The sequence below is a fragment of the Malaya genurostris genome, chromosome 3, assembly GCF_030247185.1.
Source record: "Malaya genurostris strain Urasoe2022 chromosome 3, Malgen_1.1, whole genome shotgun sequence".
NCBI classification, from domain to species: Eukaryota; Metazoa; Arthropoda; class Insecta; order Diptera; family Culicidae; genus Malaya; species Malaya genurostris.
Window position 1 is genome coordinate 177,420,464 of NC_080572.1, and position 17,781 is coordinate 177,438,244.

A 17,781-nucleotide genomic window follows, 5' to 3' on the forward strand; every position below is an offset into this window, starting at 1 on the left:
TATGTATAGTCTTTATCTGAGAAACTTGTGCTGGTGATAGAGAATTCCTCGGTCACTAATAGCAACAAGTGTTGAACTAACATTCCTTCCCTTACAACAGCGACCTGCATGGGCGTGATCATCTATGCTATGGATTATTGCATGCCCTGAGCCAGTTTAGGTTGCACGTTGACCATGCATTTGGTTCAATAAGCAATTTCAACCGGTTTCTGATCAATCACGGGAAACTCACGGGCGGTCAACTTAGCTAAGCTAAGATAGATTCACAATACTTGTGAATAAAAACTTGGTCATCAACATTTTTCATCATCATCCCCATTTCTTTGACGGTCATATCATTTTCCAGTGAAAACAAAAACAATCCAAAGAGCTTATGACTTCGACTCGAGCAGTTATTAGTTCCGTGAACAGAAAAAAAAACTTTATACGCCATTTGAAAACTTCCACTCCGGCAAAGTTCGCGACAGGATCGGACACCCAATGAATAGCATAGGCCAACTTTAAAACTAATGAGAAAATATTTGCTGACAACGTGTCTACTTTTGAACTTTGCGCGCGCTTGACACACTCTCTTTCTCTCTGTGTGTCTCTTCTCTGTCTCTACCTCAGTCTCGGTCCCGTGAGTATTTTCAGTCGGCTATTCACGCTTTTGCGCCCAACAGAAGTTCAGTGAGCCGGCGAGCACTCGAAAGAAGAAAAACAGATTAAAAAAGAAAAACATCCGGGAAATATTTTCCATTCTACCCCGCCGCCACACTTTATCATGATAAATTTGTTTTTAATGTATTCCCCTCGAGGCTGCGACTCTTCGGCTCACTAAAATATTCATTTATATTATCTGTCTCTTTTTCACTCACTCACCCACTCTCACTCTATCTTTCTTTCTCTCCCGAATACTTGCAGGCATTGAGGCGGATCTGTTCTACGTGCGGGACGGGGCCATTAACGACTATGCCATCAGCTTCGTGGTTCCGATGAAGACCGGCATCGACGATTTGCAGTTTTCCTGGCAGAGCCGAACCGCATATCCGGTAAGCATTAGAACTCTCCCCCGACAATGAAACTACTGCCGTGTACCATGCCGGCTGAGTGTGTGTAGAAAACTTCCATTAGCTGGCTTATACGAAGAACACCTGTTCAACGGGACATATTTATGACAACATTGTGTATCTATCGGTTTTTCTGGACTGAATGGTTTCTGTTGATGTCAATCAACTTCATCAACTATACTATTTGATTTATTCATTTTACTCAGTTCGTATGCTAGAATGTTTGGGTTTGATGGTAATTGGATAGACCTTGTTGCCTGCTAAGACACGAAAGTAGAAGTAGAAGTAATTTTAAAGTATTTTCAAATATGTTTGAGTCATTTGGCTTGAGTCTGATTATCAAAAGTATCAAGTTTTAATATTTTCTAGAAGAGTCTAAAAGAGTTTGTTTCTTTGTTTGTTTAAAGTACCAGTAACCAATAGCAGCGCCATACTGTATAGCACAAAATCAACGCAACAATTGTCACAGTACAAAATTTCCTCTATTCATTGATGTTCGGTAGGTACAATGCAAAAAAACAATCACACTATTCATCTTCCGAAGGAATCATTCGACTGCATCAGACACCGGTCGCAACGAACGTTTCAATCGAAACCGTAGCGCACACCGAATTGCTATTCAAGCCAGGGTACTCCGAATTAAATTTACTGAGCAAATATTTACTCGAAAAGACGTGCTTCAAAGTATGACCGAGGAAGTGGTGAGTCGGTAGCACCTAAAGTGCAGGTACTCGAAAAAGACCCACCGGAAAATGAAACAATGCTAAATCAACACCAGAAGCCCGAAGGGGGAGCCCACCCAAGTTCGACGAGCGCATCGGTATCTGTAGTTCCTATCTGCGCTATCAAGAGTGTCCTCTTCCTGTCTTCCTGGCTCCAACCCCGAAAAACCCCGGCAACTTAATGAACGTATGGAGCTCCTCGCCGGTACAGACACTGAAGCACGTAACACCCGGACAGAGCAAGCGACTTGTCGCTTTGACAGTCAACTTCGAACGGTCGAGGACATTTTCCGACAAATGTGCTCGGCGTTGAACATTCACTGTTTGTAGAGCTTTTCACATTCACATGCTGTAAAGCAATGACCTCCAGAGAAGCAAGCTGAGGCGAATGAATTATTGCCCAAAGACCTATATTTGAACGAACGCACGGTGATTCCGATCCCATGGATGTTAGAGCGAGACCATAGAGTCAGCAGAAGGCCAGCGATTCTAACTATGATTATTCCGGAATTGGACCGAAATGTCTAGGAATTATTTCCTCCGGCAACGGTTCCGGGGAACACCATTGTGCAACGTGCGTAAGATTCAATCGAAAAAAATTTCCCATTGGAAAAGAAGGAAACGGGATTACTTTTGCAAATGCTAATGACCAGCCTATTGTCGGGAAGATAATAACCACTATTAGAAATGGTAATTTGTCAAACTATTTACTATTCATTCCGTTTGAGCTATAAGAAAGCGGACCTCCACTGGAAAAAAATCAAACCCAAATCAAATCGATAATGCAGAAAAGTATACCTGACTCAAAGAGTCTCAGTCCGTATCACATCAAAATGAAATGCGAACTGGTGACAGACGAAAATCCTGTCTTTCTCATCGGACCCGAATCTTTTATTTTGTTGATGTTTTAATGTAGGGCTACACACAAACCTAATACAATCAAATTTTAAAAAGATATTCGATATCATTACAGCTACGGCTTGGAAATATTCCTTCGTATCGATTCGAGATAAAATTACATATCTTAAATAATTGGTGGGCAAAATTTCAATGAAAAACGAGCAATGTACAATTTTCCCCGCGCTGCCACCCATTATCATTGTTTCATGTAACAGAGGCAACAGTTTCGTGTAAACAAATTTTTTCTTGCATTTCAATGTGTGTGTTCCCGTTTATAAATATCGCGCGTTCAAAGTAAGTGTTATGTCGTTTTTCATTGATTCCACTCGCTCGGTGCCAGTGTTTTGCCCCGACAGCCGATCAATTTTTTTTTATTCTATATTATAATATAATTTTAAGGCACACTGCTTAAGCTCTAAGATGCCAATCTTAATCTTAATTACGACTAACTTAAAACTAGAATATTATTAGCTTTCAGCTGGCGATCGGTAGTGGCCGGTGGATTGAATATTGCATGAGGTCTTCCATATGGCGTTGGCGAATATCCATGTTGGCCGCATCCTTCGGTCCGTGTGGGTCCGCGGGAAACACCCCCAGGCTACGAAGGCCCGGCGGGTGGCCCGCATGCTGGTTTTCGACTGGAGCGGTCTTCCGTGGACGATGATGGTGATGTTACGGAAGAGAATGAAAAAAAAGTAAATATTGTGGAAACGGGGTAAAAAGGGGATGTGGGAACAAATTGTTTGAAAACGATAGAGATCTAATTAGTTGCAATCGAGATGGTGAAGAGACAGGGAAGGGGTAACAAAAAAGTTAGTGACAAAAAAAGATCTTGTTAGTTCCAATGAAGATGGTGGACAGGGACGGGGATCGAGAGAATCGGGCGGATGTTAGTGTCGAACCTGTAGGTGGAGTTTATACTTTCTGAGCGAGGGATAATACATTACACTTGTATATCAATGTGTTTAAGGTACTGGTATATGAGAAGCATATACAAACTATCCCGACTCACCAACACATCCCGAACCGGAACCTCAGGCGGTCTACCTCGGGCCCTAAGGGATTCCAGTAGCTTCGACCTGGTGTCACGATACTCTACGCACGACCACACGACATGCTCGATGTCCTGATAACCGTCGCCACAGGTGCAGAGACCGCTCTCCGCAAGCCCAACACGCCGGAGATGTGCGTTGAATGTGTAGTGATTTGACATGAGCCGCGACATAACACGAATGAAATCGCGACTCACGTTCATCCCCCTGAACCAAGGTTTCGTCGATACCCTAGGGATAATGGAATGTAGCCATCGTCCCAGTTCGCCATTGCTCCATGAAGTTTGCCAACTTTCGAGAGTTTTCTGACGAGAGATACTGAAAAATTCATTGAAGCAGATTGGTCTTTCATAAATATCACCTTTCAATGCGCCCACTTTAGCCAATGAGTCTGCCTTTTCATTGCCCGGAATGGAACAATGCGAAGGGACCCAGACTAACGATATTGAATAAGACCGTTCAGATAAAGTTCTCAAATGTTCCCGTATTTTCCCCAGGAAATATGGGGGATACTTTCCTGGCTTCATTGCCCGGAGAGCTTCTATTGAGCTTAGACTGTCCGTGACAATGAAATAATGGTCTTTGGGCAAGGTTTCAATGATCTCGAGGGTGTACTGAATAGCAGCTAATTCTGCGACGTAAACTGAAGCCGGATCATTGAGTTTGTGAGAAGCGGTGATGTTTTGATGGAAGATGTCGAAGCCTGTGGACCTGTTGATGTTTGAACCGTCAGTGTAAAACACCTTTTCACAGTTGACTGTTCTAAATTTATTATAAAAAATATTTGGGGCCACTTGAGGGCGCACGTGATCCGGGATTCCACGAATTTCTTCTCTCATGGATGTGTCGAAAAACACAGTAGAATCAGAAGTATCCAAGAAATGAGCACGGTTGGAAACAAACGAAGAAGGATTAATATTCTGAGCCATGTAATCAAAATACAAGGACATAAAACGGGTCTGAGAATTGAGCTCGACAAGCCTTTCGAAGTTTTCAATCACCATCGGATTCAAGATATCGCATCGGATTAGCAATCGATATGAGAGATCCCAGAATCGGTTTTTCAACGGTAAGACGCCCGCGAGCACTTCGAGACTCATCGTATGAGTCGACTGCATGCAACCTAAGGCAATACGCAAACAACGATACTGAATTCTTTCCAGCTTGATGAAATGAGTGTTCGCCGCGGATCGGAAGCAAAAGCATCCGTATTCCATCACGGACAATATCGTTGTTTGGTATAACCTGATCAGGTCTCCTGGGTGGGCACCCCACCATGATCCGGTTATTGTACGAAGAAAATTGATTCTCTGTTGGCATTTTTGTTTCAGATACCTAATGTGACATCCCCAGGTGCCTTTGGAGTCGAACCAGACCCCGAGATATTTAAATGTGAAGACCTGAGCTATGGTTTCACCCCCTAGTTGAAGCTGTAATTGTGCTGGTTCTCGCTTCCTTGAAAATACAACCAGCTCAGTTTTCTCCGTAGAGAACTCGATACCCATTTGAAGAGCCCATGTCGACAAGTTGTCGAGGGTATCTTGCAATGGTCCTTGGAGATCGGCAGCTTTGGGTCCTATAATAGACACAACGCTGTCATCGGAAAGTTGTCTTAGCGTGCAAGATGTGTTGATACATTCATCAATGTTGTTTACGTAAAAATTGTATAAAAGGGGGCTTAAGCATGAGCCCTGAGGAAGACCCATGTAACTGAATCGTATTGTCGACAAATCACCATGCGCGAAATGTATTTCTCGGACAACAGATTATACAAAAAGTTATTCAAAATTGGTGAAAGACCATGCTGATGCAACTTCTCAGATAGGATGTTTATGGAAACTGAGTCAAAAGCCCCCTTGATGTCTAGGAAAACTGACGCCATTTGTTCTTTACGAGCAAATGCCATTTGAATTTCGGTTGAGAGCAACGCAAGACAATCGTTCGTTCCTTTGCCCCTGCGGAAGCCGAATTGTGTATCTGAAAGTGAGCCATTAGTCTCGACCCAATTGTCTAGACGAAACAGAATCATTTTTTCGAACAATTTCCGAATACAGGAAAGCATAGCAATCGGCCGATACAAATTGTGATCGGAGACTGGTTTCCCTGGTTTTTGAATGGCAATAACTCTTACTTGTCTCCAGTCATGTGGGACAATATTTTCCTCAAGAAGCCTATTGAATAAATTCAATAAGCGTCTTTTGGCAAATTTTTCAACAAGTTGAATTTGATTTTGTCTAACCCCGGAGATTTATTGTTACACGATAAAAGCGCGAGTGAGAACTCGACCATCGAAAAAGGTGTTTCGTTTCTGTTTGATGTAGCGACGCGCATGATTGTCTGTTCCGGAACAGAGTCAGGACATAATTTTTTAGCGAAATCGAATATCCAGCGGTTAGAATATTCCTCGCTTTCGTTTGTGGTGTTTTTGTTGCGCATTCGTCGGGCTGTGTTCCAAAGAGTGCTCATTGATGTTTTTCTTGATAATCCGTCTACGAATCGACGCCAATAACCGCTTTTCTTCTCTTTAATCAAGCTTTTCATTTTAGCGTCTAATGCCGCGTAGTTTCTAAAATTATCAGGTGTTCCGTTTTTCCTAAACTCGACAAATGATGAAGTTCTCTCCGCGTTTAATTCTGAGCACTCTTTGTCCCACCACGGGTTGGGGGGACGGATGTTAGTTTTCGCGCCGGGTACACGTTTCGTCTGAGCTTGAGTCGCGGTATCGAGAACCAAGCCAGCCAAAAACGTATACTCTTCCTCCGGAGGAAGTTCTTGTGTTGTTTCTAGATTCTCAGATATCAAATTTACGTAGCATTTCCAATCAATATTTCGTGTGAGGTCATACGAAACATTGATTGTCTCCGATGGTCTTAATCCGTAGGCGATTGAAATCACAATAGGTAGATGATCGCTACCGTGGGGATCAGGAATTACCTCCCACGTGCAATCCAACCGTAGCGATGTCGAGCAAAGGGATAAGTCTAGCGCACTTGGTCTTGCTGGTGGTGCAGGAATTCGTGTCATTTCTCCCGTATTCAAGATTGTCATATTGAAGTTGTCGCAGATATCATGGATCATAGTTGATCTGTTATCGTCGTGAAAACAGCCCCATCCCGTACCGTGTGAGTTAAAGTCTCCTAAAACCAACGTCGGTGCGGGAAGAAGCTCTATGATATCATTGAGCCGCCGATGCCCAACCGAGGCTCTTGGAGGAATGTAGATGGAAGCAATGCAAAGGTCCTTGCCTTTGATTGTAACATGACATGCGACAACTTCAATACCTGGTATCGAGGGGAGGTTAATGCGATAGAAAGAATAGCACTTTTTGATCCCCAAAAGTACTCCTCCATAGGAATCATCTCGATCCAGACGAATAATGTTAAAATCGTGGAAGTTGAAGGGTATTTCAGAAGTTAGCCAAGTTTCGCACAATGCAAATGCGTCACATTTCAGATTATTTACTAGAAATTTGAAAGGATCTATTTTTGGGATGATACTTCTACAATTCCACTGTATAACAGTGATTGTATCCGTGACCTCGGTGGGTGTCTTAGCCATCGAAGGATACGATCGCTGAAAGAAGGGGCCATTTTGCAGTCAACTGCTTCAAGAAAGTTTTAACTGTAGGAATAAAAGCCATTATCAGGCTTTTAAGAGGTTCAGAAATATTGAAGGTAGACATGATCCAGTCCACAATATCAAAGAATTTAACAAACCCAGTATTTGGTAAATTTTCTGACTGATCTTTAGGGACTTTCGGGGGTTTTGAAGTCCCAGGAAGTGATGAAAATTCTTGCTCGGAATTTAATGTTCCAGGGCCTGGAGCTTTTTTCTCTGGTTTTTTGCCATCACTACCAGTTGTTGGAATTTTTCGAAACCCATCAGGGGACATCTTCGAACCCTTACTAGGGAGCTTTTGAGAAGATTTATTTCTTCTCTTTCTAATTGATGAGCTATGAGGGACAGCCGAAAATGTACCTTCGAGGGGGTCATCATATTCGTTCTCGTCAGTTGACAAGTAAGCGTAAGGATTTTTTTATCCTTACGCAATTTGTACACGGGACAATCAGAGAGGTCATGCGGCCCCTCCTTACAGTAGAGACACTTTTCATTGTCTCCACTGCAAGAGTTATCCGCATGACTCCCTCCACACTTTATACACCGGGATTTATTGCAACAATGGGATGCTGTATGTCCCAATTGTTTGCGATTGGTGCAGTTCATGACCCGCAGCACAAAAAGACGAACAGGTAAACGGACTCGGTCCAGGAGGACGTAATTAGGCAAAACCGAGCCAGCGAAATTCACCCGATACGAGTCTGATGGGATATAGGACTTAGTCCCATCCTCAGCGGTCGATACTGAACCCATATGCTTGCAGTCCAGTATCTTAACGTTCTTGAGTAGAGGGTTTTTAAAACCGCCTGCCCCATGCTTAAGAACGTCCTCGCAAGTCAGACTCGGATCGGTGATCACGCCGTCTATCTCGACTTCGCGAGCTGGTACGTATACGCGATACTCCCGCGTGAAATGCTCACTTTGAACGATCTCATTAGCCTGTTTTGCACTGGCTAACAATATCCTAAGCTTGTCCGGGCGTACTTTTTCAATTTTTTGTACTGTAGAATATCGCGAGGTCAGGTCCTTTGATAGTCTAAGGAGGTTTAATTTTTGTCCATTGGCTTTGGTCCGGATGTAAACCGCAAATGGTCCAGCCGGGAGTGCAAGCGCATCGGGATAGTTTCTAATGCGCGATTTATTGCCATCAGAAGCATCCATCTGGTCATCAAGGGGAAGGTCAGGCAATTTTATATCGCCTGTCATGTCACGGACTTGTGTCCGTGCGGTCAGATTCGGGGTGCAAATGAAGTGGTATTAAACAACAGGGAAAATAAAGTTTTACTTAGCTTAAGCTCCAATACGGTGAACAGCTGCCAAGACGCGGTCCGAGGCAATCGGTAAATAATCCTTCCAGTAGAGTGCAAAAAACCTCTTTCAGGGAAAAACACTTTTTTCAGTCTCTCACTACACTGTCCAATAAAACGTTTCTCTATTTATCACTATATATATTTATCACGATATATACGCAGCGCCCAGCGCTGGCGCTGGCTAACGGTATACACGCAGTGCTGCTTTACACAAGCTCGCAGTCGGCCTTGAGAACGGATTAATTAGAACAATCACTCGACCGCACTGATGCAAACAATGGAATACGGAATGACCTTGATAACGGAATAAAACAATTCACCACGCGATTGGAGAAAGCCGAATTTACGTCCGATCGATCCGATAGTCACGGCACGAATGACAGCCGATCAATGAAACGGTTTTGTAAAGTTTGGTTTGTACGCATGCTGCTCGGAAAAGAAAACGGCAAAATAGTTGCCCGCGAATTGGCCCGAAAGTGCATTTTTTTCGTGCGGTGAAAATCAATGAAACACAGTGCACCTGTTTCAACAATTTATTGACAGGTAGATCGACCTCGTCTTCATTTTCTTCTAATGTCACTTATGCTAGTATAACAGGTAGAAATCTACCACTTAATTCTTCTAATGTAAATAATCAAAACACAGGACCGCCTTGCAGTTCATCTTCTAACGAAAACAATTTCTTAATAGGTAGATCGACCATATCATCTTCTTCTAATGGCAGTTCTAATGGCAGTCTACATACAAATATTGCTTCAATGCCATTCGCTTCTTTAAATGAAGTTGATTTAGGCGATATAACTGAAAATAAAATGATCTACCTACAAGATCAACTTTTTCAAATGATCATCCGAATGAATTCGACTTCATCACTTTTTGAAGCATTTCAAATCGGATGGCAATTTGCAAATAATATTATAATGAATTTAAAATTTAACAGTGATGTTAAATAATTATTTGAATATTTTAAATTGGAATGCTCGATCTTTGAAATCGAGTGAAGATGAATTTTATAATTTTTTCAAAGTTCACAAAATTCATATTGCCATTGTGACAGAAACTTTTCTTTAACCAAATGTCAAATTGAAAAGTAATCCACATTATGTGGTTCATCGATTTGACAGGTTTACTGGAATGGGTGGTGGAGTTGCCATTTTTGTCCAACGGCAAATTAAACATCGAATTTTACCTTCTTTCAATACTAAAGTTATTGAAAGCATGGGAATCGAAGTTGAAACCATTCATGGAATTTATTTCATCGCTGGAGCATATTTGCCATTCCAATGCACCGGCCAACAATTCAATTTCTTTAGAGGCGATTTGCAAAAACTCACAAGATATCGACCGAAATTTTAAATAATAGGGGACTTAAATGCTAAGCATGTCCAGTGGAATTGTAGGCAAAATAACAGTAATGGTAAAATACTTCATAATCAACTCTCAGCTGGTTACTTCACAGTTCTTCATCCCAGTAATCCGACTTCTTTCTCTTCCGTGCAAAACCCGTCTACAATTGATCTGGTTCTAACAGATCAAAGTCACATTTGTAGTGAACCGATTACACATGCTGACTTTGACTCAGATCATCTTCCTGTAACATTCAGACTTTCCAACGAAGCTATAATTAATCCAATTAGTTCTATATTCAACTATCATAGAGCTAATTGGTTGGATTACAGATCTCACATTGAAAATCATGTGGATCTTGAAACTATTTTAGACAATTCTGCGGACATCGACACAGCAATTGATAATTTGAATCATTACATTATCGAAGCTAGAAATCATTAAGTTCCGAAAGCTCAAACCAAAATAAATTCTCCTATCATCGATGACAATCTTCAACTGCTCATTCGGTTGAAGAATGTTCGTCGACGACAATATCAACGTTGTCGTGATCCTGCTATGAAAAACATAGTTAAGGATTTATAAAAAGAAATTAAACATAGATTTACTCTTTTGCGAAATGAAAAATTCACTAAAGAAGTTGAACAAATTAAATGATATTCTTAACCTTTCTGGAAACTATCTAAGGTTCTTAAGAAACCTCAGTAACCAATTCCTGGTCTCAAGGAAGGAAATCAAATACTTCTTACAAATGGCGAAAAAGCTCAAAAACTTGCTCAGCATTTCGAGAGTGTCCACAATTTTAATTTGAACGTTGTGAGTCCTATTGAAAATGAAGTCTCACTGAAATATGATCATATTTCAACCCAAGTGTTATCACAAGATGACATTATTGAGACGAATTTAGATGAAATTAAATCAATTATTAGGAATCTTAAAAACATGAAAGCTCCTGGTAATGATGGAATTTTTAATATTCTTATTAAAAATCTTCCCGATGTTGCCTTGATATTAATCATATGGTAAAAATTTTCAACAAGTGTTTTTCATTAGCTTACTTCCCAAAAAGATGGAAAAACGCTAAAGTAATTCCTATACTCTTACTTACTCTTTCAGTCGTAGACCACGTGGGTCTCTGCTGTATACAGGAGGCGTCCCCATTCAACTCGGTTCATGGCTGCTCGCCGCCAGCCTCGGTAGCTGCGAAGGGTCCGCAGGTCGTCCTCAATTTGATCGATCCATCTTGCCCGCTGCGCGCCTCTTCTTCCTATACCGGTCGGATCATTATCGATAATCCTTTTTTTTTCATTTTTTTTTCATTTTTCAATTCCTATACTCAAACATGATAAAAACCCAGCAGAAACATCAAGTTATCGACCAATTAGCTTACTTTCTTCTATCAGTAAACTTTTTGAAAAAATTATCTTGTTGAGAATGATGTCTCATATAAATGAGAATTCAATTTTTTACTAGAGCAGTTTGGATTTCGTCATGAACATTCAACTACTCATCAACTTGTCACTTGAATAACGAACATGATAAAAGCAAATAAATCTTTTGGGTTATCCACTGGAGTTGCTCTTCTAGACATAGAAAAGACATTCGACAGTGTTTGGCACAACGGTTTAATAGCAAAAATGTCTGATTTCCAGTTTCCTATTTATCTGATCAAAATGATTCAAAATTATTTAACTTATCGTACTCTTCAGGCTAGCTATCAGAATTGTAAATCTAAATTGCTACCCGTACGAGCCGGTCTACCCGTTGGTTGTCAGAAATCGCTATTCTGTGACGACACAAGTTTGTTAGCCACAGGTAGAAATCTAAGAGTGATCTGCAGTCGCCTACAAAGAAGTTTAAATATTTTCAGTGATTATCTGTCAAAATGGAAAATTAAATCAAATGCAGCAAAAACGCAATTAATTATCTTTCCTCATAAGCCAAGAGCTTCTTTTCTAAAACCAAACAATAGTCACATTCTCAAATTGAATGGCTTGGAATTGACATGGTCTGATCAAGCTAAATACTTAGGTTTGACGTATGACAAAAAACTCACTTTCAAGGATCACATTGAAGGAATCCAGGCAAAGTGTAATAAATATATTAAATGTTTATATCCTCTTATAAACAGAAATTCTAAGCTCTGTCTAAAAAACAAGTTGTTAATTTATAAACAAATTTTCAGACCAGCCATGCTTTATACAGTACCAATTTGGTCAAGCTGTTGTTCCACCAGGAAGAAAACGCTTCAAAGGATTCAGAATAAAATTCTGAAAATGATTTTGAAGCGTCCTCCCTGGTTTAGTACAAATGAGTTACACAGACTCACAAATATAGAACCATTAGATGTTATGTCACATAATATTATAAGCAAATTCCGACAAAAATCGATGCAATCTTCAATTGAATCGATTCGCTCTCTGTATTAGTTAGTAAGTTAGTATATAAGTTCCTTTTCCTCATTACACAATACAAGTAGGTTTAGAATTTTCCCAACACAAAAATCTCAGAATTGCGGAAGCAAATAATGTACAAATCACATATATATATATATATATATATATATATATATATATATATATATATATATATATATATATATATATATATATATATATATATATATATATATATATATATATATATATATATATATATATATATATATATATATATATATATATATATATATATATATATATATATATATATATATATATATATATATATATATATATATATATATATATATATATATATATATATATATATATATATATATATATATATATATATATATATATATAATAGGACTGAAAATTCACCCCTTGTGACTGAACACCCAATTTAAATCTTAATAATTTAATTTTAACTCATATTCCAATAAATAGTTATTTAAAAAAAAAAACAGTGCACCAGTGCACATTATGCTCCACCCGCGATTCAACAGTATGCTTCGATTTGAAATATTGTTTTACATTACAGATTTATAACGATTATTAAAACAAAATGTAGCATTGGGAAGATCTAAAATGTAGCTTCCCAATTGCTATTAGTTGATTACGCCGATAATTTCTGATGCAAATAATAATCTTCTTCATCTGCTTTTCTTCTATATCGTCATTTCAAGGGGCATATTACATCATTGTCGTGGGGCGCAATGTCTCTTGTTGCGGGGCACGCCACTGGTTTGTTGTGAGGCATATTATACGGCTGCTGGGGCATCATGTCTATGGCAAGCAAAAACAATTGAGAATGTGGTCGTTTTGGAAAATGTGTTTGTATCAATCAATTCTCATCACTTCTACCGGAATCACTGAATTATGTTTCTCAGGCAATGCAATGAAATACTCACATATTCGAAAAAAAAAATTTATCAGTACATTTAGAAATATTTCAATGTTTTCTTAAGGGGGGCACATTATAACTTTTTACTTTTTTTTGCGATATTCTTCTAACCAGAGACCATTTTTTTGTAGAAACAGACAATGAAAATTATAGAATGATAGTACTCAAGGGAGAGCAAGGATGTGAAAATATAGAACGGAAAAGTGAGACGTGACAGAGGGTCATTTAAGCAAGCAGAAATCTTCTAGTAACTTAATTTTTACCTTCTACCAGAGGAGTTGGGCTTAGGCATCTGAACAATGCGAATCACCCAAGTCTCTGGTATGTCGGAAAGTAGTGATAAAGGTCTTTTACCATTTGTTCTATCCGAAAATTTGCAGTAATTTTTGGTTAGACCATAAGACCATTTGACCCCAAGATTGACGGTTTTGAGTCTAGTTTAAAACATTTTTTAGTGTTTTTTTCGCCGGTTTAAGTGACGGTGTACAATATTGAACACACTTTACCCAATAACCCGGAAGTCGGATCCGGATGAAATTCAGGAATTTCGTATGGGACACGAGACCTTTCATTTGAATCTAAGTTCATCAAAATCATCAAAGCCATCTCCGAGAGAACCTAGTGAGATTATTTGACACATACACACACATACATACAAACACCCACACACAGACATTGCTCAGCTCGATGAACTGAGCCGAATGGTATATGACACTTGGCCGTCCGGGCCAATTTTTACTAGTAGGTTTTTCAAGTGATTGCGTAACCTTTCTATATGTGAAAGGCAAAAACATTGTTTGAAGCAAAATTTCACTAAGAATCAGAAAAGGCAACTTAAAATTATTCAACTTTAGCTTAAAAAAACTATATTTGAAAAAGTTTCAAGCAAATTTCATAAACTTTTCATAATTTTCTATATTGCTTGCGCACTGCTGTTTCGTATGTTGGAAGTGTGAGAAATGCACAGTGGGTTCGGTGGCGTCATATCATGAGCAAAAATTACATGCAAAAAATGACACGAATTAAAAAAATATAACTTGTTTTTTTTTTATTTTTCAACGATATCTAACTAACTAGATATTGTGAGAGGAGAAGAAAGATGAAAATATAGAGCCATAGTACTCAAGGAAGGGAGAGCTAGAATGTGAAGATAAAGTGCGGAAAAGTGAGACGTGACTAGGGTCATTTAAGTAAGCAGAGGGCTTCTCGTATTTAAACTTTTACCTTCTACCAGAGGTGTCAAACTTAGGCATCTTAGCGATACGAATCATCCGAGTCACAGATATGTCTGACTGACACTAAGAATCTTTCCAGGTTGGGGCTCGAACATACGACAACTGGCTTGTAAGACCAGACCAGATTTCCTTGAGTGCTATGGCTCTGTGATTTCATATTCTTCCTACTCTCACAATCCCTAGTTAGCACCAAAAAAAAAAATAAAAATCACTGACTGACCAGAAGACATAAATAAAAAAAGTAAACAAAATATAAAAAATATTACTTCAGATTGTAGCCAAAACTAAAAATTCAACCTAAATGATCATTTATAACATTGAAACATGTAACACTCATATAACCTAGTGCCACAATCCAACAATATACACGTTTATGGAAAATGTGTTACATTTTCGTTGTTTAGTGAATGTCCAGTAATTCCTTGTTTTAATACGACTATCCCATCATGCTATACCCGTCCCCGAATGTACATCTTCTGGTAATCCCAGAATTCATTGATCAGTACCGGCGCCGGCCAGGCCCGAACGTAGATCGTCTTAGGAATGGGACTGAATGTTAGTCCAACACTTGTTGTTACTAGAGGCCGTATATACTACTGCGCACTCCACAAGTGTCACGGGAGAAGGATATTTGTTAGTAAAAATTTCAGTATTGGTTTCGCGCGCGACTCAATATGTTCCGGTTTCAAGACGCTCGGATGCACCACTAAACTCAATGACTTCCCGAGTGAACGTTTTAACAATATCCTAGTGGACCCCAGCCCCTTGATGCCAGTTTTGCAGATTTTAATGTAGATTTTCTGTTGTAGGCTGAATAAATACCTCCAGATCGTTTGGTTCCCGAAAGATTTGCAGATTTTTTGAAGACTTTCAATTGAATTATTGAAATCTGCAAACTTTAGAAACTTTGTTGACCTCGTCAAATCTACAAAATTTTGCTCGTTCTTAGGAGCATTTCGACTTTTTTAAAGCTGCCAGCAGAGATTACAAATTTTGACCTGACATCCCTGTTTGCCTCAATTAATTTTTTTATCTTAGTATTCGAATCGAGTCTTCACGGTTGTGAATGAAAGTTCAAGTAATTGTTTAGGGGTTTCAGAAAAAAATTGAGAATATTGCAACTATTTTTTGCAACCTGATTGGATTGCAACCGAAGAGAGCGGAAGCGTGCAAGCGTAAGATAACTTTTTATCTATTTTCTTATATCCATTGCAATGATAGTTTTTGTATACCTTCATAGTACTGAAATCATGTCGATCAGTACCAGTGCGATATGGTACCATTTCGAGCGGAAAGAAATGGCAAATGGTAAATTCTCGGGCATATGCCATTACTGCAAAAAGAGTCTTGCATTGTCTGGAGGATCAACAGGAAATCTGCGGCGACATCTTTCAACAATTCATCCACAATATGCGTGGAAAGAACAACATCGTCAGAAACTTATGGAAATTTCAAATCTGGTTCTTTGCCGAATCCTCCTGAAGGGCCCACGTCTAGTTCATTATCAGCTCCTGCTGGACGATCTACATCGACAGCGGTAGCTTTGGTTAAAGATGATTCACAACCTGTTTCTCAGGTTAAACCAGTCCCTGTCCAAAAAAGTCGATCACTTGATATTCAATTGCTCAAGATGATCTGTAAAGAATTTCACTTCTTTTCGATAGTCGAAGATAAGGAGTTTAAAAAGTTTGTAGGAATGTGTGTTCCTCCTATAAGCTTCCTAGCAGAAAGATCCTTACAAATAGTCTGCTGCCGGCAGTTTATAATAGTCTTTTAGCTGATGTGCAAAATAAATTAATCGATGCTCCAGCTGTGTGCATAACATGCGATGGATGGACCAGCATAAATAATAAAAGCTTCTATGCATTAACTGCTCATTTTTTCAACTCTAATACAGAGCTGAAATCTGTTTTGTTGGAATGCTCGGAGTGTCCTGATAAACATACCGCGGAGATTATTTCGAAATGGATTAGCACAGTTTTGACACGATATTCCATAAATTTTAAGATAACTGCTCTTGTGACTGATAATGCCTCAAACAGGAAGTTAACTGCCACACTTCTAAATGTTCGTCATTTAGGGTGTTTTGCTCATTCGCTTAATCTTATTGTTCAGACTGCCATTTCCTCATCAATTAAAGCTGTCGTAGACAGAGTTAAAGCAGTCGTTCAGTATTTTAAACAGAGTAGTCAAGCTTTGGCTAAGCTTCATGAAATGCAGCAGAAGCTTAACAAGCCGACGTTGAAATTGACGCAGGATGTCCCTACTCGATGGAATGCTACTTACGACATGTTGGACAGAATATTGCGAAACAAAGAGACTGTCACGAAACTCTGCGATCAACTAATTAATGGATTAGTAAAACGATTTTCGGGCCTTGCAACCAATGAATTGATAGCACAGTTTATCTTCCTTGACCCTCGCTTTAAAAAGCAAGGATTTAGAGAAGACGGCAAATATCAGCAAGCACACCAGTCGATAACCAAAAAGCTGAGGACGACAGTACACGAACCGACCAATGTGGAGCAACCCGATAGAATCGATCCAGTCGAAGTTCGATCATCTGTATGGGAAGAATTTGACAAACAGGTTGGAAAGTTGCGAGCCTCGCATGATCCATCGATTGCAGCCATAATCGAGGTCGACAAATATATTTCTGAGCCGTACTTGCCGAAAATGAGCAACCCGTTGATATGGTGGGAGGAGAGAAAAGCAGTTTACCCGAGTAAAATCTAACATCAAAATTATAACAAATTGATATTTAATTATGATAGCAACATCAGATTGAAATCCTAATATGATATCGACTCATCAAATTTTCAATTAATATCACATTGTGTTATCATTTTGCTGTTTAAAGGCAAAAGTTTTGTGAAACTCAAATAATGAAAATAAGAATATCAACAACTTAGTGAATACATTGAAATTGAGCAAATTTCAAATGGCAGCACAAAAATACAAAGTTAAGTTTCAATGGAAGAATTATTTCTTCAATTCTTTGTTGCCTTTTACAAAAATGCTGTGACATCCTGCCGAGATCCTGCAGTTGACCGCAACCATAACCGCGAAGAAACGATTTTTTTCAACATTTTTTCAACTTTTACGCAAATAATACTCTTTTTTTTAACCACGAGAATATTGGTGTCAAGCCACACGTCTGTGAGGCATTAGATAAATTGGCGATCATCGGTACCACGTTT

At 39.2% G+C, this 17,781-nt stretch overlaps 1 protein-coding gene across 2 annotated transcripts in view; it reads left to right on the forward strand.

The window, feature by feature from the left end:
• Positions 1–17,781, forward strand: part of LOC131435656 (tyrosine-protein kinase Drl) — a 186,542-nt gene that overhangs the window by 55,428 nt on the left and 113,333 nt on the right. For both annotated transcript variants that reach the window (XM_058603775.1, XM_058603776.1), the window contains exon 2: positions 904–1,031. In XM_058603775.1, coding sequence (XP_058459758.1) covers positions 904–1,031 — 128 coding nt within the window. The remainder of the gene's footprint in view (positions 1–903; positions 1,032–17,781) is intronic.